This window comes from Aspergillus pseudonomiae (assembly GCF_009193645.1).
Source record: "Aspergillus pseudonomiae strain CBS 119388 unplaced genomic scaffold BDV37scaffold_147, whole genome shotgun sequence".
Taxonomy (NCBI): domain Eukaryota; kingdom Fungi; phylum Ascomycota; class Eurotiomycetes; order Eurotiales; family Aspergillaceae; genus Aspergillus; species Aspergillus pseudonomiae.
Window position 1 is genome coordinate 1 of NW_022476139.1, and position 23097 is coordinate 23097.

Here is a 23097-nt window from a genome sequence, read left to right on the forward strand (position 1 = left end):
CCCGACTGTCCACGGCCGCCAACAGGAGCAGAGCCATCCCAGACGCCAGACTGTCCAGACTGTCCACGGCTACCACCAGGGGCAGAACCATCCCATGCTCCTGATTGCCCACCTTCGCCACTGGATGACTCCCAGTGGTACGACCATTTCCCCCCACCCATATTACCAGTATGGTGAGCACAATCGCAATGACAAGGAGGTTGCCGCTCCCTGGTAGTAGCAGAAAGGTCTGCTGCTAACCCATCCTGTGTTCTTCCAACGTTGGCTGCTTGGAGAACAGTCTGACCAGGCTCAATAGCGTTGGCGAGAGAGGCCTGACAGAATAAGGACGCAAGCAACAGTCCTACAAAGGGCTGTGCGTCTCGCATATTGTCAGAAGATAAATAAGAAGCAATTTAGAAAAGATAAAACTAAAGGTTGCAAGTCCTGTGGGACCATTAGAATGGTTGTCACGAAGCCTCACGTACCTGGCAATATTTATAGCCGACACCTGATTGACCTCAAGGAATTAGGATGCTGTTCTGGTACGTGTGCTACTACGTCAAGACGTCTGCTTGCAGCGATTCTGATTCATCTTTAGGTCATGAATGTCATCTAGTGGTAATCTGGACTTAGCCTTTTGCAACAAAGGGTGCTCAATAATGTCGGTTCTCGGGACACCGTCGAGGTGAGAGGTTAGGTCGCTCTCGGTCGCAGCCCTGCTTGCATCAGTGACAGAAGCAGCTCTAACAGTCCGCCAAACCCTCTTCCTGTAATTGGAACGGCCAAGCTTCGCGTGGTGGCATAGACCGTTGTATCTCTTTTTCCTGGTGACTGCAACCGGTAACACTTGCCTTCCCTCTGATGTCACCACCCTTTGGATGGTCCCATCAGTGTACATCTGATGGAGACCATGGTTATGTTTCATCTTCAAGGGTAGTGTGGTCAAATCCGTCCATGTAGAAGCGATGTGGCCAAAAGAACAATCCCGGCCGAGACGCATTCCTAGCTCGTTATTAGCTAATGCTAGAATGTGCCAGGTACCTCTTCCATCCACTATTTTAGAATTTGAATATCTTCATTGAGTAATACCTCCATACCTCGGAGATCTTCGGGACATATTTCCCTCTCATTCCATTCTTGAAAGGGTCGGGTCTTTCCGAGAGAAATATGATAGCTGTCATTCCAAAGCTGGCGAGGGATAAAGTGGCTAGCTGAGACGAGACATAAACGACCGCATGAACAGGACCTTGCATACTGATCTCGGGAGACACTTCCCCACCCAGCTACTGCAGCTCTAGTTTAAGCCACACTCTGTATTTGGCATGCTTTCCGGGGAGCTATGGCGGATATCGGTCTGGGCGAGAACGTCTCATGTTCACAAAATCCAGAGTCTGAATAGTTGCCCCATATCCTGACCCACGTCTTGATCTGGTCCTGGATTTTCTCATCTCTGGTACCGCATAGTACCAGCAATATTCCGTCCATGAGGGCGTCATAGAGTGGCCGCTTCCAGAATGGTTACCTCTACAAATACGAGTGTTATTTCCAATATAGCGAGAATGGGTGGAGAAAGACTTTGAGAGCTAGTTACCGTTTGCATAACGCAAGCCGAAGATTGTTGCATATACTGCTGGTGCTTTCTGGTACTGTATAGGTTGCAACGATGGTTACCTACAAACGCAAACTCAGAAGCTTTCCAGCTGCTGCCGAATTTGGATATCCGTCCAGCTCGATGATGCGCACAGTTCGCCTTCAAGAAGTAACGTCGATGGTGGTTGCTTGCGGAAGTATCACCGTATCCAGATGACTTCGTAGTTGGTCAGAATCTATTATGTCAGTATAGAGAGGGAAGCAGAGGAAAAATACTATATAATGACCGATCTTGACTCAACATCTGGACGTACATCCAACACATCCTCCAACCCTCTACACAAAGCAACCTCTATCAGAATCCTCATCCAGGCTTAACGCACGATTTTACCAGTATGCCCTTGGTTCTAAGTTCAATCCTGGCATTAGCTAATATTTTCCTTCCCAGAAAATGAAGCTCAGCATTGTCCCAGTCGCACTCTTGATCTCCTCCGCCGCTGCGGGCTCTATCGTCACGCAGCAAGAAGCAAATGACTGGTACCAATGCACAACCCATGCCCTCAACCTGGTGAACAGTGGCAAAGACGATAGTTCGACCACTTGTACCCTCTTGAACTGCCTGTCGGAGAATGCGGAACGCTACCAACGGGGTGGTATGTACGGAAAGCTGTCCGGAATCCTCGAGATCGCTTGCTTCGCAAAGAACATTCCCATTATCGGCAGCTTCTTGAAATAAATGCAACCTTTGGCATTTGCTCTCCTACTTCTCCATGATGCGGGGGTTTTTTTCCTCCCAGCCAGCTTGGCGGAGTTTTTCCCCGGCTTTCATGGAAATGTGGAGGCTTCGTGGTCAAGCTTTATGTACTTTCATAATATCTCTTAATATTACTCTCACTTTTTGCTGACATGATGTTTATTTTCCTCTTTTTTTTTTCTCTTTCTTCATTTTGCAGTCATGTAAACCTCCCAATTTTGTAACACCTACGAGACTTACTCAAAAGCTTGGTGTAAACAGTAATCAAGTCACACGCCAAGCATGATGGACGTAGATCAGTCAAGACCTAACGACAGGTCATCTTAGCGAACGAGACATAAAATAATTCTACAGGCTATCTCAAGACAATGGACCGACCCTGCTCTCAGCTCCGAGCATTCGGGGGAGGAACTTGGGAAGGGATGAATTCCTGGTTAGCCCGCGCGTAAATCTTTTGGTGAAACTTCCGTAATGCAAAAGAATTAATCTTATTAAGACTCGTATACTACCTCAGCAGATGGCTTCGCCATGCATTTTGATTCCTCCTCGAATTCTCTGGTCAGTAACAGCGAAGGTCGATCTTAAGGGTTAGGAAGGCCTCTTGCGTTCCCTGCTAAGGTGGCCTCGGACGAGGTATTGGTGGGATACCAATACAACTGCAGCCACTGTGAACATGATGCGATACAGCCATTGAGTAACGTTTATCGCTATGTAATCATTCAAGTCGTCATCATGAATTTCTCAGACTCTTGCAAGAACGGGTGTCAGGGCTGGTACCCAAGTGGACTAAAAGCACATATCACTCAGATACTGGGTTTGATAAATCCTCGCACGTTACATAGCTATGTATATATATCTAGTACCCTGCCACACGTGGCGACAATACCCGCATCTAGAAATCAGCGGGTTCGGGGTGTGTTTGGGTTTGGTCTGCCAAAAGCCTGGCCTGGGAAATTCTCTACCATGATCCGACAGGGAAGATGTATAAACCAGAAGAAGATGTTACATGGAGTAAGTACAGATTCATAGTATTCTTCTGTATCTCCTTCGTTCTCCTAATCACTGTGATTGCTCGGGCAGTGATCAAGCACCCCAAAAGGAATGGTTGGCATTGACCGTTGCTAGTTAGTCAATTAGCTGGAACGCCGCTCAGATTGTTCTCACCCGGACTGATGATGCCTAACACACTACAAGGTATGGAAGAGATTGGTTTTGTATTATGCATGTTGTAGGAGCTGATTTGAGAGGATGCTTTCATGTTTCCCCAGCCGATGCGAATGCCTGATTCTCGAGGTCTCGGTATCTGATGGTAGTGATATACCCGGCGGAGAGAAAGCCGACACATGTTCTGCAGGCTGCTCTCGGGCCGTTTCCGATGATTATCGGATCTTCGCATTGCGAAACACAATATATCAAATGGTGAAGTCTACGTTCTAGACACGAAATGCGGCGATGAACATGACGACTTCAGATTATATTGTTTCTCTAGCGGAGGCTCAGGCACGGCTCCCTCCTCCGGTGGAATCCAGTCAGTTGCTTGAGGAAATCGACCGGCAGGTGGATCAGCTTCCTATCCTCGTGGTTCTGGATGATGATCCTACTGGCTCCCAAACATGCCACGGAATCAATGTCCTGACAGTGTGGGATGAAGCAACGCTAGTCGAAGAGTTCTCCACATGCGACCGTGGATTCTTCATACTCACCAATTCGCGCGCGCTCCCTACCTCTGAAGCGCGGGGCCTTATATCCCAAGTCTGTACAGCTGTCAAGCGAGCAGCAGCCCAGGCCCAGAAAACGTTTGAAATCGTCCTACGCGGCGACTCGGCCTTGCGGGGACATTTTCCCGATGAGATTCAGGTGGCTGAGGAGGTAATCGGGCAGGTAGATGGATGGATCCTCGCACCGTTCTTCCGACAAGGAGGAAGATTCACCATTGACAATGTCCACTATGTGGCTGATGCCGAAGGGAATCTGGTTCCGGCCGCCCAGACTATTTTTGCAACGGATGCGACCTTTGGGTACTCAAGCTCCAGCCTCATCGACTACGTAGTCGAGAAGTCAAATGGCTCAATTCCTCGCCACTGTGTGCGGTCTATCTCTCTGCAGGATATCAGAGAGGGGGGTGTATCTGTTGTGGCACAGAAGTTACTGGAGTTCGCTCCGAGATCTGTTATCATAGTTAACGCGATAGTTGATACTGATCTGGAAATCTTTGTGCTTGGTCTACTACAGGGTATGTATCACTAATGAGCTAATTGGTCAAATATGTTTGCTGACATACTTCTGCAGCGAAATCTGCCGGTCGGAACTATCTGTATAGAACAGGGGCTGCCTTTGTATCCACGCGGTTAGCGATGAGATCACAGCTTCCTCTCAGTGCACGGGATCTGGGAATGGACACAGAGGCCTCTTCTCCAGGCGGCTTGATCATTGCCGGGTCCTATGTGTCGAAGACGACTGATCAGCTTCAACATCTAACTTCAGGCCGTGGGTCCGAGATAAAGGTTATCACCCTGGACGTGGAGGATCTACTCCGCAGCAGTGAAAGCAACTATACTGCAGTAATTGGTGCTGCTAACGAGGCTGGTAGATATATTTTAGACGGACAAGATGTGGTACTCATGACAAGCAGACGACTGATTAGCAGCCATGAGGAGCTATCAAACTTGCATATCGGGAGCATAGTGTCTAGTGCATTGAGTTTGTTTCTACGGTTGCTAATCCCCCGGTCTCGATATATCATTGCTAAGGCGAGTGATCCTAAATACAAAAGGATGATGAGAGCTAATAGGTAGAACTGTATAGGGCGGCATCACTTCGTCAGATATAGCAACGAGAGGCATGCGCGTGCGACGTGCCCAAATCATCGGCCAAGCATCAGCGGGGGTACCTGTCTGGCGCTGCGATGAACCATCGTCTAAGTTTCCCGGCATCCCATACGTCATTTTCCCCGGCAATGTCGGTCACCAAGACGCGTTGCTAGATTTGGTTACGAATTGGGAAAGCAGAAGCCCCGAGAAACGGCCCAAAATGCAATATCAACGGCTTGGTAATAGTGGGTTGAAAGTGTCGAAAATCATCCTTGGTTGCATGACATTCGGCAATCCGTCATGGGAAGGCAGCCCATGGGTTCTTCCAGACTCTGAAGCGCTTCCGCTACTGAAAAAGGCATACGACTGTGGAATCAACACGTGGGATACTGCCGACACGTATTCCAACGGGATGTCTGAGATCCTGATCGGAAAGGCTCTCGAGCAATATAATATTCCACGGAGTAAAGTTGTCATCATGACCAAGCTATACTACCCGGTCCTTGAAGCAGGTTCGAATGCTCGACCCAACCCTGCAGTCAACGATGGCGACCTGGTCAATCAGATGGGGCTCAGTCGGAAGCACATTTTCGAGGCGGTGGACGCATCTCTTGCTCGACTGAAATCCAGCTATATAGACGTTTTACAGCTCCATCGCATTGATGATACCCACCCCGAAGAGGTCATGCGCGCTTTGCATGATCTTGTTCAAATGGGTAAAGTTCATTATCTGGGGGCGTCAAGCATGTATTGCTGGCAGCTCGCGAGACTACAGTATGCCGCAAAAATGAACAATTGGACCACATTCACCAGTATGCAGGGTCTGTACAGCTTACTGTATCGTGAAGAGGAGCGTGAGACAAACAGATTTTGCCATGCCGAGGGGATTGGTTTGATTCCTTGGAGTCCCTTGGCTCGCGGGCTATTGGCCAGACCATGGAATGTCAAGACTGATCGATCTGTGAAGGACGCAAAGACTGCAAAGTGGTTCTCGGGCGAGCAGGATCGGAAGATTGTTACCAGGGTCGACCAACTTGCACGGTCGAAGGGATGCAGCATGAGTGCACTTGCGATAGCATGGTTGTTGAAGAAAGGCGCTTGTCCAATCGCCGGGCTGAATAGTATCGAGAGGATAGAGTCTGCGTCTGAGGCGCTGGCAGTTCGTTTGAGTGATTCTGATCTAAGATTTCTTGAGGAACATTATAGGCCTCTTCCTGTGCAAGCGATCTAATTGCTGTCTTTAGTCTCGCATGGCGTGGGTACTAAGCGAAGAATGTAGGGCAGATTCATAGTCTACTATATATATATATGTCGAAATTTGAGTTGAATCCGCTTCTATTGTTATTTTCCTATTGTGTGGTTGGTTGCATATCTCACTGCTTGCGGGTATTTTATCATTCTATACCCTGTCTTTTCTATTTTTATTTTTATTTTTATTTTTATTTTTATTTTTATTTTTTTCGTTATTTCTATTATTTTACTATTCCATTTCTTTTCCTTTTATTTCAAGAAAAGGTAATATCACTATTTTTATTAACAGACTGTCACGCCTGGGTATTTGTTGTCAAGTCCTAACTCGTAAACTAGTATATCCAGAGCTGCACTTATTTACAATCTATATAGAACTAATTTATTAAACAAAGGAGATTTAAATTTAAAAAATTAAATTTACTAAATATATTCTGGCATATCTGATTTACTACTGCTTCAGATCCACGGCTATCAGCACACCGAGACACCCGGACAAAGCTGAATGCACGGTATCCATAGGCGGGAAAGGGCTGGGAAAAGGCAGATTTGGCTGGAGTACCCCGAGATGAAGACAAGCTGTCGGCACGCACAGGAGAGAATATGCATCCAACACTAGTTAATTCCCACTGTAGATCTGGGGGTGCTCAGGTATTAGGAACTGCACGTGATCGAGATGGGCTGAAAAGGCGGCAATAATTGGTCCGAGATTCTTCATATCTGCTTTAGCTAAAGGACCTAAAGGATATAGTCGCTGTCAATCACTTGCGGTGAGTTTATTCAGCTGAAGGGGAATATGCTTATTAATACTGCCAACTGCCACTCCTTGCAGCCCTAACGCAGTGATACCTTATAATACAGGGATTATGGATATGCATGACCAGATCTCACGATTTCCGAACCTTGCTGTACTGCAAGTTTTGGCAAATACCTACCCTACATGTACAATCTGTAGGGACCAAGGTATTATGCAGACCAAATTGTTGCTCTGGCAGCCTACACAGGAAGTTGTACATACCGCAAATCGAGGGTTCCATGAGTGATGATTGGATCCATCCTTTTGACACTGCCTTCGACTTGAAGATAGCAACCCCGCCCCCCCAAAAATGCCTTATATTCTAGAACATAGTTTTGCCCAACTACTAAAGTGGTGATCCTAAATACGATTAGCGCATTGCGGATTCAGATGAGGGGAGCGAGCAAAATGTGATCAGCCTCTCATTTCTTCCTCCTGAATAGCTATCCGAGTGGCGATCTCGTGCTCGGTAGTTCGTTTCTCGGCACCCAGCGTGGGTACGCAGACAAAGTGTACAGAAATGTTTGGAGCCATCACCCTGCGAGATCGGGAGGTACTCGTTGAAGGCATACACGTGATCGGGGTTATTCGCTCGTCAGATAAAGCTCAATCGCCGCCGCCAGCCACCCCGCCAATGAATTTCGGCTGCGCTAAGACCATTCTCACGCGGTCAAGAGTGACAACGAGATAGTCCACTGCTATGCTGTATCACATTTGATTATAACAGGAATGACACGTACTAGCAATGATATAACAAGGATTTACCAACCAATGGGAGCGGCAAAATAATAATAATAAAAACAAAGGGTACTGTAGAGATGAGCTGAAAAGAGTGTTGATCCATCTCGGTAGCTCCACTTGCCAAGCCCCGCCATCTCCGCAATCAGAAATGCAAGTGTGGTTGGTTGGTGCGTGTCAACTTATTACCTTCAAGATCCTGTATAGGTACCTAACCAGGTGCCATATCTATTTTCCTGACAGATTATTAGCCGAAATTTCTTGTTCGATCGCCGCTTCGCTCCAAGGTTTGCTAGTGCATGTTTCCTCTTTTTGAGGACGAATCTTGATACAATGTATATCCCACCGTCAGCTAAAGGCCCATACGAGCTAAGATATACGCTGTTGAAGAGCGAGGGGCAGCGTATGTAAAACTATTTAAACCACCCGAAGTCCCGTCATTGCCCTCCCACCCCGCTTCATCCAACAAACCTTGTGCCCTGGCAAACTGATAACTATTATTCAAACAATATGCCTACATACATTGTGAGTGCCTGGCTTCTATACAGCCGCTGAAAACAAATTTGCGTTCGCTAACCTAACCTTCTTCAACTCTGGCAGGTTACGTGTGCCGATGACGCATCGCACGAGGAGATTCAACAGTAAATCTCATAAACTGATGTCATGAAATATTAGCTAATCTACGGGTCAATTAATCAGGGTCAAGAAAGATTGTGTTGACAGAGGTGGTAGACTAGAACGCGAGTTTACGCTCATAAAAGCCTTTTCGTGGGTATCCTCAGTCCGTATTCGAGAAGACTTAAACTAACTATCCAATCTTCGAATCATTTCACAGGGTGACGTTTGATGAGGAAAGCATAGTGACACTCGAGTCTTCTCCACATGTAAAATCAGTTGAGGTAGACAGTGTGATGACTACCCAGTAAGCTCAAGGGGAGTTGAGCGAAGTCTTTGTGTTCGGGAATGTGTTTGTTATATAACCAACCTACATTGACCATACAATTGTATTCAGAACACCAGTCCCATGGCACGTAATTTCAAAATATTCTACCGGTTGGAATCCATTCCTAAACCCTCACAACACTCACAATACTCACAAATCTACAAAATCATTGCCCTGTATCGCGTTCTACGCATTTTACTAAGGATTGCACATGAATTTCAGTCGGCGGTGGGGCATACTTTAAGCAGTCGATGAAGTTCCACTTAGTTAATCGTGAGATCGGGCTCATAACTACTACAACAAGCTGAATCGGTAGAGTCTAGTATATATAGACTAATAAGAAGCATCCTGTACTTCCGATACACGTGAGCTCCTGAAGTAAAGGCTCTCTGCGTCATAATCGACCTGAATCTTTCAATATCAGGATCAAGAAGGCTGGCGGACCAAGATAAAGTAGTCTACTAAAGGATACAGAAAGATCCAATACATATAATACTAAAGCTAATATTCAGCTCCTGACACTAGAATAGTGATAGCCAGAGGGGTATAACCTATGAGCCGGAGCATAGTATTCCGATCACACAGCTATATACAGTGGTGTAACAGAAGTATTTGACCTCGAGTACAGTGACCACGCAAAAGTATTTGCAGCCCCAGCCCCACAACGCCATGGTAACATAATACTCTGCTTGCCAGAAAGCCTCCACGAAGGCTAAATTATGGGCTAGGAGTGGTTTCTCCTATGTGTGTTGGGCAGGCGGAGGGGTGCAAATACTTTTGCGTAGTCACGAATTTAAATTGATTGTCTGTCTTTCGTAGCATGCAGACCCCACCTAGCGTACGTGGCTATCCTCTTCATCGACTAGGCGTGCGTGGTTGTAGAAGGGTATTCATATTGCTAACCATTGTAATTTGGTCGAAAATCATAAAAGGAAGAAGACAATAGGGTGGGGCAAGTGTATTCATAGTTTCTGACTTCCAAAGTTGGGTTTGCTTAGCGCCGATTGCTATGTCAAATTTAAGTGTGGAGTTATTTTGCTATCTTGACACAATGATAGCCCCCCACTCCCTAGCGAGACCATCAGTAAATCGCACAGCCCTTCCTGGTTTACGCGATACTTTTATCGTTGGTATGTTCTAGTAGGCTCTTAGTGGCTCATCGTGAATTCCGCTAGCGGGCTTATGAGATCAGAATATCGGGTCGAGAACAGTACCATTAACGTGTTTACAGGTGTACTTACCTACAGTTCATATAGAACTAACTTATCAGGAAAGTTAATAGTTATTACTGTTACTGCTATGATAATAGATATTATTATTATTAAGATATTAACTAATATAAAGATTTGCTAAAGAGAACTGGATTTAAGTTTAAGACTAGAGCTATCAAGAATATATATCTTGGGGTCCGTCGGCAGCAAGCAAACCACAGGGTTTATATTATGGAGTAGAACACCAGACAGAATCTACCAGCCCGACTGCTTTTGATTCAGCCATTCATGCCGATATACTCTGGTCTTATGGTGCAGCGTATCATGGATGCCGTGGTGGTGGATGGGAAGCACCAACTCGTGATAATTCTGGGGGACAAAATCCAACTAAGCCCAAAGCGGAAGGCAGTTCGTCGGATCTCGGACCGCGGAGTCATAGAGCCAGAGTGCCTGCGTTCTCCGTGGCACCTGGAAGTAGGTAATAGTAGCTATTCGAACTGGCCAGGGTATGGTTCATATGTTCCATAAAACATATACAGGGAAATAGTTCTTCAGACGAGGGAGATTCGTGATAGTGGCTATGTTACCGGTATGATCAGGTGATTCAACCCTTTCCTAACAGAGTATAGTGGATCTTCATATCTTTCGATAGGAGACTCACTACACAACGAGAGAAATAGCCAATCGACGCGCACATTTTCGTTCAAAACACCATGATTCTCTTCTCACGATACCATCTCTTCGAGATCGGGGATCAGTCCTGGTGTCCGGAATGGATGAGAGCGTACATCCAATCTTGTCTAACTCGGGTCTGGAATTTGCACATCCCGCCTTTCAGCAAGACCTCTCCAGCAGGTATAGCTGCCGATCTTATTCGCGAGCACGTCAAGGACCCCGACTCCTTCACATTTGTTGATCTCTGTGCGGGTGCAGGCGGGCCAACCGCAACCCTTGAGCATGTCTTGAATGCGAAACTCAGAGCGAAAGGCAAGCGAGCGGCGCGATTTGTACTGACGGATCTCCACCCTCGCTTGGAGGAATGGTCTGCCATCAGCAGACGTCAGGAAAACATCTCGTTCATCTCCGAGGGTATGGACGCTGTGGAATGTGAGAGACTGGCCCCGGAGAACCGGAGGGAGTGCAGGATCTTCAATTTGTGTTTTCATCATTTTGATGATTTGCTTGCGTCCACTATATTGCGGAAGGCGACAGAGTCTGCCGATTCTTTTATGTAGGTTCTTCAATTCATATTGGACAAAGAGGAGTGAAATGCTAAAGCTTGGACTGGTAGAATCTTCGAATTTGCCCAGCGCAATTTCACTTCCTTGCTTAGCATCCCTGTCATGTTTCTTTTCCCATTTTGGTATACGCTTTGTCGGTATTGGAATTCCCCTCGACATATGTTCTTCACATATGGTATTCCTTTGTTGTCTTTACTTATGTCCTTTGATTGCCTGGTGTCGATAATGCGTTGTCGGACACCGCAAGAGATTCGAGCGCTTTTGGATCGACAGGACTTGGACCTCAGTGACTGGGAATTTAAAAGCGGGCACCGTATGGTATTCGCACCGTGTGTATACGTCTACTACTACGTCGGAGTAAGAAAGGAACACTTGCAAGATTGACCCCAAAAGCAACCAGTTGGCAGTTATGCAATTCCAATGGTCTTCTATCAATTCATGCTGTTGCACCGTATTTACGCTTCTTTTATCCGTATCTTACACTCTTCGATAGCATCGTATGCCAGAGTGTGCGATTGTCGCCTTGACATAAGTCCTATCCAGTCAGTCTCATGTGTCATACCGGAATAACCCAAAACGAGATCGCGCATCCATTGCAGGATGCCATCTTGCATGTGGAAGGCGCCTCGGTTTCTGAGTGCTCCATTGACGTTGGCTGCAGTGCGGGGTTTACGCAAGTCCTCGTAGATTGTGAGCGATTTGGAAAGCATGTCCCTGAATGTTATGTCCGAAGAGTCCGGTTGGTTCTCTAGGCGCTTTACAATTGAGCCCAATAGCAGCCCTAGTACAGTACCATCCTCCGAAGCCATTGCAGCACCCTGGGCCTGATATGGGAGCGTTGGGTGACAAGCGTCTCCGAGTAGTGTGACCGAGCCCTAGTGAATCGGTACAAATGAGTGGATATCCCGAGGCTGTTTCTATAATCTCTAGGATTAACACACCTTGCTCCAGGTTTCTAATTCGGGCAGGTGGCATAACTTCCACCTTGCCACAGATGATATGCAAGAGATCAAATGCTGCAGACTGTGACAAAAGTTAGCGTTTGAATGCATCAGGAAAGATACACTTGGAGATTCGTACGTCGCGTCCCAGTCCCGAAAGCCCGATTTCATTTCCTCCAAATCACCCTGAATGGTACGTGCCCCAGCAGGTAAATTGTCTGGCAGTAGCAAAACTAGATTAAATTCTTCGCCCCCCCGTACCGGGTAAAATACGGCATGTTTTTCTGGTCCCAGCCAGGCTGTGACAGAAGTTTTGCTACAAAGGCTGTCTATCTCCGGGTCGCCGAGGGCCACGAGTTGCTTCCTTGGAAACACTGCACGGTAGGCCATGTCACCTGTCTCGATGGGCGGACAAGGTCGATCGAAGATTGTATCTCGGACTTTTGACCATAACCCTGACCACGAATTAGTCCAAACTGTCGGGATATCAATGGCAGAACTATAGACAAACCATCAGCACCGATAATAATATCACCTGCTACTGTCTCCCCACTCTCGAGAACGACCTGTGTATCCTGGAAATCCAAGTCATCAACTGTGGCCCCGAAGCGTACCTCCACACCCATCACCATAGCCCTATCAAACAGAATCTGTTGATAGTCTGCTCGGTGAATGATACTAGACAGACGTGAGACAAGAATATTCAACGGCCCAAGTCGAAGCACATAATACATACATCCACGGAGCCCCATACTCTCGAGCGACCGTCTCATCACATTCCATGGACGTTATCAGTTCGCCATTCTTGTACCGTCGAAGATCCATTGATTCGACTATTGCTCCTTTCTGCAAGACCTCTTCCTTCAGGCCAAGCTCCTGCAATACTCGCACGCCATTAGGGGGTATTTGTATACCTGCCCCGACCTAAACATATCGAATACGCTCCAATCAGATCCGCGTAGGCAATTTGGGCACCGCTAGATGAGGCGTTCAAATACTTACGGGCAAGAGCTCAGGGCTGCGCTCGAGGACAATAACGTCCAGGTTTTCGCGTTGGCAGGCAATAGCACACGTCAGGCCACCTATACCAGCGCCTACGATAATGACCCTCATGGCGGCTGTTTGTCCTGAGTGCTGTGATGGGGATCCCGTTGGGTATGGATGGGGCTACTGGAGGTAACTATCACTAGCGCTAGACGCGGCTGCAGATCCTGTGGGGCTTGTAATTTACATTGCATGCTGGGCAAAACATCTCCTCGGATTAGTCGCGTACAGTGAGTGCCCCTTGCTGCGTATGGCGAGTACCGTATGTTTTGGCCGAGAATGGTTATGATATGCATTCAGCGCGGATAGCCATGCACACCAACATGTTATCCAAGCTGAGACATCTTATTTTCTCTTCACGCGTCCTAGGGCTCTTTAGGGATGGCTGTACCGGATTTGATCATCCCGGCTATAAGGAGCCAGCCCGATATCAGGTAGAATCAGGTCAAATGGCTTCTACGACAACTTTCTAATCCCAGCAAGTGTGATTTACAATCTGGTATTAGCGGAATATGTTCTACATATGTTGTCTCTACGGCAATTATAGAATGATTATGGATGAACAACGCAACATTGTTAACATTTACTCCTAGTCACATTGTTCAATGCGCAATACCCTACGGCAAAAAACTGGATGTCAAGTCGGGGAACGTGAATTCTCCAATATCGCCGAATAGAAAGTCATCCATCTGGGGGCCCGTGGAGTCAACGGGAAACTGGACTGGCACTTTGTCGAATTGCTGAGTTTCACTCGCAAAGCTCTGTCCGCCCGCCGTTGAAATGTACGCATTCTGAATCTGTTGATGGCCGTCGGAAAGACTATTAATCCCGAGGCTGGCAGCACAGCCGGCGAGTTTCCGACTGAGACCGGGAGCCATGCGCCGAATTGGATGCTGGGGAATACAGTTTTGATTGCAGAACAAGTCCAGGACGGCGCTAATGAGATGGAATTCATCCTGTACGTTGATAGACAGTTGGTCGTGGTGGTTGTGACATATCTCCAGTAACAGATGGCCGGCGAAAGCTATCATGATATGAAAGTAGTGCGGCATGCCGAGGAGACTATTCTTGAGCTGGTTGTCGTTTAGGATCATCTCGTAGATCCCGACTGCTGCATCGTGGGCCATGTTGGCGGCAGAGACGAAATGCATCGGGATAGGATTCCCATGAAGTCCTTTGAATACCTGATGGCCGAGATAGAGTTTGCCGAATTGGTAGTGAAGCTCCAGACCTTTTCTGGGGAAATCGCCGATGTATGCGTTTGTGATGAACAGCGCAGAGAATTTGGCGAACCATTTATCTAGTTGTCTTGAGTAATTGGTGATATGGTGTGTAAGAGTCGGTGGCAGCTGCGTCTGATTATCGGACCCTAGTACATCTCGCACCTGGCCCATGATTAATAATAGGGACACTTGGGAGAGAATCCGAACATCTGATTCCGTGGTCTCGGCTCGATGTAGGTATGTTTCCCAGCTCACTGCGATGTCTTTGTCGCTGCGTAGGAGAGAGTCACGGTTGTGCAGGATGGAGAGATGTTGGTCGCATACGAAGAGGAGATACCATAGTCGAACTCGATCCACTGAGGTTGTCGGGTTTGCTGCAGATGGGGAGCAGGACTCAGGGTCTCGAGCACCGATGAGATAGTCGAAGCTGCGGTGGAGACGGATGTCTGCCGTCCGTCGAATAGCATCACTACAGAGTATTCGAGAAGCATCTGCGAGCCAGAACGAGGCGATACACAAAGCCCTGAGATATTCAACGTCGCGCTTCTCAAACAGGGACCGCATAACGAGCGAGCGGAACTCCCTGTTGCATGCTGTGTAGTACTTCTGGTCCTGGGGGTCATGGAGGGCTGACACAGTGCAGATCGCGGCCAGGAGGATGGGAGAGGTGGTGCGTAGCTGCTGTAGATCGTGATGCTCACTGCATATTCCGTATAGGTAATGATCAAGACGCGAAAAGTACCGATGTAGTAGCTGTTCTGCGACTGCGAGGGACACGATGCCCTTGGTGATGAGATCATCTCCATGAGTCGCACGACTAGCACGACGACCCGGTGGTGACTCGACCGATTTAGGACTTCCGAGCTTGGCGATATCGAGAAATGTGTCAATGGGGGCCTGGACGGCAGATGGGGAATCGGGTGGTGACACTTCGCATCCCTCACTTTCCTCTCGGTCTGGCTCTCCGCTTACTGGGATGTTCCCCCTTGCCTTTCCATGGTTGGTTACGAGTGGCTTTGGTCGCCCGAGATCCAAGTGTTGGCAAATAATGTCGACAGTGTCATGTAAGTTTCGCAGGTCAGACTGTACCAGCTCCACACTTCTGATCACAGGGTAAGCATTCGGATGACATTCTGGGTCACATTTGCGGGGGAACTGACTTCACGTCTTCCACCAGCGACTGTAGACTACGATTCAACACGCAGGAAAGCGATCGGCGTCGACACCGAACACAAGGAGGACCATCCTGCGGCATGTCACATCGGATCTAACGGAGCATTAGAGTAGGCGCTTAGCAAGTGTAGGAAGGGCCCACCTTGTTCTTCCTACATGCCGCACATGCGGTGATCTTGCGCGTAATAGAAGGCAACATTTCCACCAGCGGCGGTACTCCAGCTTTCTCGCCGGGCTCTTGTTGCGGGTTTCTCTCCGATGCATCACTCGACTGGGGAATCCTGAAAGGGCTTTGCTGCTGTTCTACATTGGGACTCAATCCACTTGCTGCCGGTTGCCCCGGGTTGGGCACTCGTGTTGGACTCCATTGTCGTTTACGCTTAGCCATGAATGTTGTCGATTGTATTATTTTTTCTTGCTGCATTAGGGAGTGACGATGCAATGGTCTCGTAGTTTCTCAGGAGCCATCACAACATCGGATCGGCCGCTTTGTAACCCCGCATCGTCGGTAGATCTCTAGCCGACATGTCGGGGTATGCCCGATGGCTGGTCATCCATTACTAAGACAGGATATAAATCACCTGGAGAACGCGTTGGCTTGCATTCGATAAAGTCTATCTATTGAAGGAAGACCCACGATCGACACCATGCCTTCCTCAGTTGCGGCAAAGTCCAGACCCCTACCCCCTGGAATCTTCTGTCCAGTAATATCTCTTTACAAAGCGACATCTCGACAAGAAATTGACTATGAAGCGTCATACAAATACTTCTCCTACCTAATCCGCGGAGGTGTTGACGGCCTTGTTCTGGGTGGAACAACCGCTGAGGCAGTTTTATTGTCCTCAACAGAGCGACAAGAGCTAATCAAGATCGCTCGACGTGCCGCGGTAGATCTGGGATTTGACAACTTCCCACTGGTAGCGGGTATTAGTGGACAGTCGACAAATGAATCAATACGCTTGGCGGAAGAAGCTCGACAGGCAGGCGCAGACTTCGGGCTCTTGTTGCCCCCAAGCTATTGGGCCAAAGCTGTATCGAAGGACGTTATTATCGACTTCTACAAGGACGTTGCGGACGAGAATATTCTCCCCATCGTCATCTATAGTGTAAGTTACAAACGCCTACAATATCAATTGAGCTTCAGAGAATAACTGACGACACAGTTTCCCGCTGTCTGCAATGGCGTGGACATGAACTCGGATGTCATGTCGACGCTGGCCCAGCATCCCAACATCGTCGGTGTCAAGCTGACCTGTGGGAATGCGGGGAAGGTCACCCGACTTACGCAAGAGTATTCGCATGAACAATTCAGTGTTTATGCGGGTTCATCAGATTGGCTTATTCCCTGCCTCAGTGGTGGAGGATCCGGCTGCGTGACGGGAATAGGTAATGTCTTCCCCAAGTCGGTCGCCAGGTTATGTGCTCTGTGGAAGAACGGAAACGTACAGGAGGCCATGAAGCTGCAGGGCTTAGTTGCGCAGGCTGAAAAGGCCTGCAAAGAGGGTATCGCACCAACCAAGTTCGCAGCAGCGCACTTTGCGGGGCCCCTGGCAGGCGTTACAGAAGAAGAGGCATTTTGGCCTCGAAAGCCATATAAGCCGTCGGCAAAGGGTATGCAAGACTGGGTTGTGAGTGTAATGCAACATCTGGTCGAGATTGAGAATTCTCTACCTGATGTGTCTGGCCCCAGGAGGGCCCAATGAGAACCTATATGTAATAAACGAAGATAAACCGAATAGAAAAAGTAAACCTCATTGAGCCCTGTCCATCTAGTCGTATATGTCTGTATCATTAGAATAGATTGAGAAGCCGGATAGTCGCTACGGTACTTGCTTTAGAAAAATGGATAATGATATAGAATATTGATAGTTATGTGTTCTTAGTTTCCTTGCTGTCAATGTCTTGTGTGTGTTGTCATATGGTGGCTTGATCGGCTGGTAGTGAGATATTGAGAGCCATAAGAAGTGAGGACACACAGATTAAGCTCAGTACAATCTTGTTCTGTATTTTCCATGCTTGAAAGATATGTTATTGTAGTCTATGATACTTCCGGATATCCGACGCCAGTATACATTCTACAAAGCCAATAGTAGTCTAACTCGTGAAGAAATCATCTCTAAGCTGCACGTACTTGATCCTTTGTCTCCAAAAGGTGTACGCAATGTGAATCCTGTCTACACCAAGCACCATACTTGGGTACGATAATTCACGGTTTAGCTTTTTCTCACTGTTGTTCGTCATACAATATCCGTCGCCATCTTCCAATACTCGTCGCTCCCATGTCTTCCCTGAATCATCGCTCCAGGCCACGCATAGTGGTGCTCGTGGTGCTCCCCAGAATGATTCTCTGCCATCTTCTGTGGATCTCTGATCTTGGCGCTCGTCAACGCCATCTCCAATATCATCGTACAGGCCCTGTCGACGTCCTGTGGCGTCTAGCTTGGAAGAGTGGTTGTACACTAGAATCACCCTCCCGGAAGGTAGTACATCGAAACAAATGCCCGCATTGGGGTTTGGAAGAACAGTGGCTTGTGGTGGAGTCCAGGAAAGGCCAGCGGGCGAGGTTGCTAGATAAATATGGTCCGCCCATCGACTCCGAAACAAGCCAAGATAGGACCCGTTTTTTAAGCGCTGGATTTCCATGTGAACGTAGCCTGTACTTTCTGGGATAACAGACTCTGTCCAAGTATGTCCCTCGTCCCTTGACACACGGACACAAGAGATATCGTTATTCCCTAGCCAACGCTCTCCTGGCTCTACGCGACACTTGAAAACGGGAATCACCCATGCACCATCATCCAGCACGATGAGTGGCTGGCGAATGAAGATGCCGGAGTCCGGGAAGAGAACTTCCTCCTTTCCCCAGGTGATTCCGTCATCTTTGGAAATGCGATGCTTCACAATTGCCGAGTCTTGGTTTCCGGCGTGCTGAGACGTGTACAGAAGCCAGAGAGCTCCAGTTGGCGTACGGAATAAGACTGGATTTTGTTCGCTGCGGGTATTGTCGTGGGTCATTCGTATAGCTTCTGACCATGATTGCTCACCCGCTCTCAGACGGGATAAATAGATGCTGATGTCTGGCTTGCCCTCCATACTGCCACCGAACCAGGCACACAGGACATCACCATTGGGGAGTAACAGTAGGTTTGAGGCATGGCTTTGTGCTGTAGCGCCGGGAAGATAGCTCTCCCGGTAAAAGTATGGTCTGTTGGCCTCGCGCAGCAGACTGTCTTGGGGAAGTCCTGGAGTCGATGCCATGTTTAAACAGACAGAGAGAAACAAATCTTGTTGGTATGACTTTAGCACAATGAGTTAGACTGCTCTCTAATCTTAACATGTCTCTTACCGCATCCAACCATAATGCCGCAGTATATAATGACGAGATTGCGTGGCCTTCTGCCGAGGGGCTGCCATGCCAAAAGCTAAAGTAATTCGGGCCTCGTCCGATAGGTTATGGAAAGGTCGGGGGATAGTCCGACCGTCTTCACAGGCTGTCTCCACCTTCCCCAGATCGTCAGCCCGCGAGAATGTGGGGTTGGTGTGTACAAGCTTAATGTGTTTATTTGTAATTGCAAGGAACATGTAGCAGTGATCGAGCCATAAAATGACAGCATGTCATTCACCATAAGACCCACTTCTCCCCCTTGCTCGATGCTCATATAGCTTAGGAATTCTGAGAACCAATATTTATATCAGACTTCCATCACCACCTGGATGCTCTTCGTTTCCCCTCTTATTATCTACTGGGTACTTGTAAGATCCACCATACCAAGTCTTTGTCCTAAAAGACATCCTCCATGGCAGGGGGTACTAGCATCTGGGCGAGTAAGGAAGCCAGAACTGACCCGAGGGAGATTTTCAACCTAAGGCTTCTTTATCTCCTTGTATCAGTTGCCTGGGGTGGGTGGTTCTATGGCTTCGACACCGGCAACATTGGAGGCATTCTCACCTTGCCTTCATTCGAAAATGCTTTCGGTCTGACAAACCTACCGGATGCAGAGGTTGACAATCGAAAGGTATGACCAGTTTAGCTTTGTGATCTAATTGAAGTATATATTGATAGGATCACAGGGAACGATTGCTGCAATGCTTGCGGCTGGTGGCTCAGCAGGGGCTCTCTGCGCTGCACCGACATCAGACTTTCTTGGTCGTAAATGGTCGGTCTTTCTATGGGGATTTGTCTTCGTGGTTGGTGCTGCAATGCAGATGGTGGCTGATTATGATGTCCTTCTTGCTGGTCGCTTCATCGGCGGCATGGGGGTGGGAGCCAGTTCGATGCTCACACCACAGTTTCTGGCCGAGAACTCGCCCAAGTCTGTCCGAGGATCTATGACTGCAACATATAATCTGATGATCCTAGCCGGTATAATGCTCGCCTTTTGGATCAACTACGGAGTATCCTTGTGGTCATTCCCTGGCGTCGAGCATGATAACGCGCAATGGAGAACATCGATGGGAATTCAACTCATTCCCGGGGCTCTGATGTGTCTAATGATACCTTTTGTCCCTGAAACCCCTCGGTACCTGATTAACCATGGCCGCTCAGAGCAGGGGATCAAGAACCTATGCCGGCTGCGGAAGCTCCCTATCGACCATCCCTATGTCCAAACGGAGTACCAGGAGATTGAGGCCCAGGTACGATACGAGCAGGAGTGCTATCAAGGTCATAGCTATTGGGTTGTGATTCAGGATATCTTCCTAATCAAAAGCAACTTCCGACGGTTTTTCCTGGCCGTTATGCTGTTCCTATTTCATAAGTTCACTGGGACAGATTCTTTAAATGTGAGTACGGCTCTTGAACTATTCCAGTACTCCAGACTAACAATATTTATCTTCTAGTACTACGCACCAGAGATATTCGAGCTAATTGGCGTTAAAGGTAGCTCCAACACACTTCTGACCACTGGGGTGTATGGTGTGGTGAAATTTGTTGTCACCATCTTCTACGTGACCTACCTCGTGGATCGTGTTGGTCGCCGCCTCCCTCTGCTCGTTGGTGCATGTCTACAAGCAACCGCAATGTTATACCTCGCATTATATCTCCGATTTGCCGGCACTAACACCGACACGGTGGGAGGCACTCCTGCGGGAGGCATAGTTGGTATTGTATGGATTTACATTTACGCCTTTGGCTGGTCATTCGGTCACAGCGTGGCATGCTATGTCGTGGCTGCCGAGATATTCCCAACCAGAATCGTACGTCATTCCCACCACTTTTTCCTTATCTTTCTATCTTCAATTGACAACTAACCATAAAATTATAGAGGTCGGTCTGCATGTCCATTTGCTTCTTCGTCAACTGGATCGTCGATTACGGTATCACGCGGGCGACACCAAATATGATTACCGAGATGGGATGGGGCGTCTTCCTGCTCTACGCGCTATTAACTTATTCCGGGGTGGTGTTTATCTTCTTCTGCCTTCCGGAGCTCAAGGGACGGTCTCTTGAAAGTATAGATGATTTGTTCCAGAGACCGTTGTGGAGTATGTGGCGACATGCCTACCCCACAGAAGAAGAGAAGACACGCCAAGGTATTCCGCAATTGATGAAGGGTGGAAATGAGGATGACAGAGACGGAGATAAGGATCGTCCGGTTCATGTTGAGTCAGTTTAAGGTGTATGCGAATGGCTGTTATTCAGGTTTAATTTTGATCGCAATATGCAATATCACTCAAGGTTATAGGAATAATTCTTCCTCCTGACCATTAGAGCAATCGTAGATGGATAATGTTAAGAAACATAGTGTTCGATATTCAGCCCCTATAGACACTATCTCCTCCCTTGCCCGGCCGGCACCATCATTTTTGTTCCTTAGATAATTTAGGCCTTCTAACCTATATGAACTGATCTGTTCTCCCATAGATGCGTCTGAAAAGGCAATTTAGCTCTCGTTGACATTTGTTCGGTGGTTTGGGCGCTCTAATAAGTACGGCGGAGGAGTAACAGTAAACAAGAATATATCTCCACTGTTCAATGGAGCGGTTGACACTAAAGTGCCACCAGGATACTGTTCAATGATAATCTCAGTAATATTAACGACATATACATCGGTCGATTAACGAAGCTGGTTGATCAGGCCATTGATTCGACGTAGGACCCTGCTAGAACATGCCGGTGAGTCGCGTTGCACCACCGGCGTTCTCTCCGACGCATCCCCCCCCACACGACATTTTACACCCGAGGGAACACTATGTCCCTCTAGTATGGACAAGTGTATAATAAGTGACATAGCCAATTCTCTGTAGTGATCTGGTCGACTAATTACGCATCACAATATGGCAACTTTCACTCTGAACACAGGTGCTAAGATTCCGGCCGTAGGGTTCGGGACATGGAAAGCGGCGCCCGGAGAAGCTGCAGCAGCAGTGAAGACAGCGTTTGACGTTGGATATCGGCATTTTGTAAGTCTGCTTCAGTTATTTTATCCTCTACTTTTTGTTTTATACATATCACTAATTTTAAATTGTAGGACTGCGCCCCACTATGTATGTGCCACTGTCATCAGAAACATGAACATTTCCAACATCTAACCCTATCTTCAATACAGACGGGAACGAGCGCGAAATCGGAGAAGTATTCAGAACCACTAAGGTACCTCGAAGTGAATACTTCGTCACAACTAAACTGTTTGTCTTCACTTACACCCATGAACGAACATGTGTACAATACTAACCCAAGTTGACAGATGGTCCTCAGACCACCGCCGGGTGGAGTCTGCTCTCGATAAATCTCTCGACGATCTCGGCCTCCAGTATGTGGATCTATATCTCATGCACTGGCCAGTAACACTGGACCCATCTTCTAACCCAGCCGAATACGGCAAAGAGAACCGCAAAGTCCACGCAATAGGCTGGGACTTCAGCGACACCTGGCGGGAGATGGAGAAGCTATTGGAGACGGGCAAAGTGCGGGCAATCGGCGTGGCGAACTTCTCGACCGTGAACCTGGAAAGGCTGCTCCAGACAGCGAACGTGGTGCCGGCCGTTAACCAGACTGAAATCCAGCCGTTGCTGCCGCAGGATAAGCTGCACGCGTATTGCCAGGAGAAAGGGATTCATCAAACTGCGTTTGGACCGCTGGGTGGGTCTGGGAGTACGTTGCATTCTCATCCGGTTATTGTAGATATTGCCGCGAAGAGAGGGTGTGATACCGGGAATGTGATGCTGAGTTGGGGGATTCAGAAGGGGTGGAGTGTTGTTCCTAAAAGTACGAATCCCAAGCGCATTCTGGCTAATCTTGTGGGAAATGTTCAGTTGACGGCGGAGGAGATGAAGTTAATGGATTCTTTGGCTGTGCCTAAGGGAAAGAGGTTTAATCGGCCGGACTGGGGAACTGTGATCTTTCATGATGATGCAAACGTGGACCTGGAGGAGTAAGTCAATATGGTCCGATAGTTGTCGGG

At 47.9% G+C, this 23097-nt stretch overlaps 9 protein-coding genes across 9 annotated transcripts; 6 read left to right on the forward strand and 3 right to left on the reverse strand.

Moving 5' to 3' along the window:
• Window positions 1–1645: 1645 nt before the first annotated feature.
• Window positions 1646–2308, forward strand: BDV37DRAFT_289223 (uncharacterized protein; the record flags this gene model as incomplete). The annotated part of the gene is made up of 2 exons (XM_032088413.1): window positions 1646–1726; window positions 2021–2308. 2 exons carry the CDS (start codon window positions 1646–1648, stop codon window positions 2306–2308), a joined length of 369 nt encoding a protein of 122 aa, XP_031934961.1.
• Window positions 2309–3306: 998 nt separating this feature from the next.
• Window positions 3307–6427, forward strand: BDV37DRAFT_291739 (NADP-dependent oxidoreductase domain-containing protein; the record flags this gene model as incomplete). Its single annotated transcript, XM_032089017.1, has 4 exons — window positions 3307–3337; window positions 3816–4559; window positions 4616–5076; window positions 5132–6427. The coding sequence occupies 4 exons, from the start codon at window positions 3307–3309 to the stop codon at window positions 6365–6367; spliced, it is 2472 nt and encodes an 823-aa protein (XP_031934962.1). The 3' UTR covers window positions 6368–6427.
• A 1944-nt stretch (window positions 6428–8371) lies between these two features.
• Window positions 8372–8862, forward strand: BDV37DRAFT_265159 (uncharacterized protein). Its single transcript, XM_032083746.1, has 4 exons — window positions 8372–8443; window positions 8519–8559; window positions 8618–8686; window positions 8754–8862. The coding sequence occupies exons 1-4, from the start codon at window positions 8429–8431 to the stop codon at window positions 8842–8844; spliced, it is 216 nt and encodes a 71-aa protein (XP_031934963.1). The 5' UTR covers window positions 8372–8428; the 3' UTR covers window positions 8845–8862.
• Window positions 8863–10841: 1979 nt separating this feature from the next.
• Window positions 10842–11465, forward strand: BDV37DRAFT_265160 (uncharacterized protein). The gene has a single exon (XM_032083748.1). It carries the CDS (start codon window positions 10849–10851, stop codon window positions 11305–11307), a length of 459 nt encoding a protein of 152 aa, XP_031934964.1. The 5' UTR covers window positions 10842–10848; the 3' UTR covers window positions 11308–11465.
• A 250-nt stretch (window positions 11466–11715) lies between these two features.
• BDV37DRAFT_291742 (putative salicylate hydroxylase) lies at window positions 11716–13367 on the reverse strand (the record flags this gene model as incomplete). The annotated part of the gene is made up of 6 exons (XM_032089018.1): window positions 11716–12188; window positions 12255–12336; window positions 12394–12709; window positions 12766–12932; window positions 12991–13178; window positions 13257–13367. The coding sequence occupies 6 exons, from the start codon at window positions 13365–13367 to the stop codon at window positions 11769–11771; spliced, it is 1284 nt and encodes a 427-aa protein (XP_031934965.1). The 3' UTR covers window positions 11716–11768.
• Window positions 13368–13915: 548 nt separating this feature from the next.
• BDV37DRAFT_289227 (uncharacterized protein) lies at window positions 13916–16082 on the reverse strand (the record flags this gene model as incomplete). Its single annotated transcript, XM_032088414.1, has 3 exons — window positions 13916–15623; window positions 15682–15788; window positions 15837–16082. The coding sequence occupies 3 exons, from the start codon at window positions 16080–16082 to the stop codon at window positions 13916–13918; spliced, it is 2061 nt and encodes a 686-aa protein (XP_031934966.1).
• A 259-nt stretch (window positions 16083–16341) lies between these two features.
• Window positions 16342–17397, forward strand: BDV37DRAFT_291746 (dihydrodipicolinate synthase family protein; the record flags this gene model as incomplete). Its single annotated transcript, XM_032089019.1, has 2 exons — window positions 16342–16800; window positions 16858–17397. The coding sequence occupies 2 exons, from the start codon at window positions 16342–16344 to the stop codon at window positions 17395–17397; spliced, it is 999 nt and encodes a 332-aa protein (XP_031934967.1).
• A 391-nt stretch (window positions 17398–17788) lies between these two features.
• Window positions 17789–18952, reverse strand: BDV37DRAFT_289229 (sialidase family protein; the record flags this gene model as incomplete). Its single annotated transcript, XM_032088415.1, has 1 exon — window positions 17789–18952. One exon carries the CDS (start codon window positions 18950–18952, stop codon window positions 17789–17791), a length of 1164 nt encoding a protein of 387 aa, XP_031934968.1.
• A 538-nt stretch (window positions 18953–19490) lies between these two features.
• BDV37DRAFT_291747 (uncharacterized protein) lies at window positions 19491–23071 on the forward strand (the record flags this gene model as incomplete). Its single annotated transcript, XM_032089020.1, has 8 exons — window positions 19491–19710; window positions 19766–20476; window positions 20534–20890; window positions 20959–21247; window positions 21996–22096; window positions 22165–22180; window positions 22243–22321; window positions 22381–23071. Coding segments are annotated over 8 exons (2464 nt in total), but the record flags the coding sequence as incomplete, so codon positions are not given.
• Window positions 23072–23097: the final 26 nt, after the last annotated feature.

Coding starts and splice junctions, on each gene's coding strand:
- BDV37DRAFT_265159 (XM_032083746.1), top strand. Junction 8,560..8,617: donor TCGCACGAGGAGATTCAACA/GTAAATCTCATA, acceptor TCAATTAATCAG/GGTCAAGAAAGATTGTGTTG. Junction 8,687..8,753: donor ACGCTCATAAAAGCCTTTTC/GTGGGTATCCTC, acceptor ATCATTTCACAG/GGTGACGTTTGATGAGGAAA.
- BDV37DRAFT_265160 (XM_032083748.1), top strand. CDS start 10,849: ATGAGAGCGTACATCCAATCTTGTCTAACTCGGGTCTGGAATTTGCAC.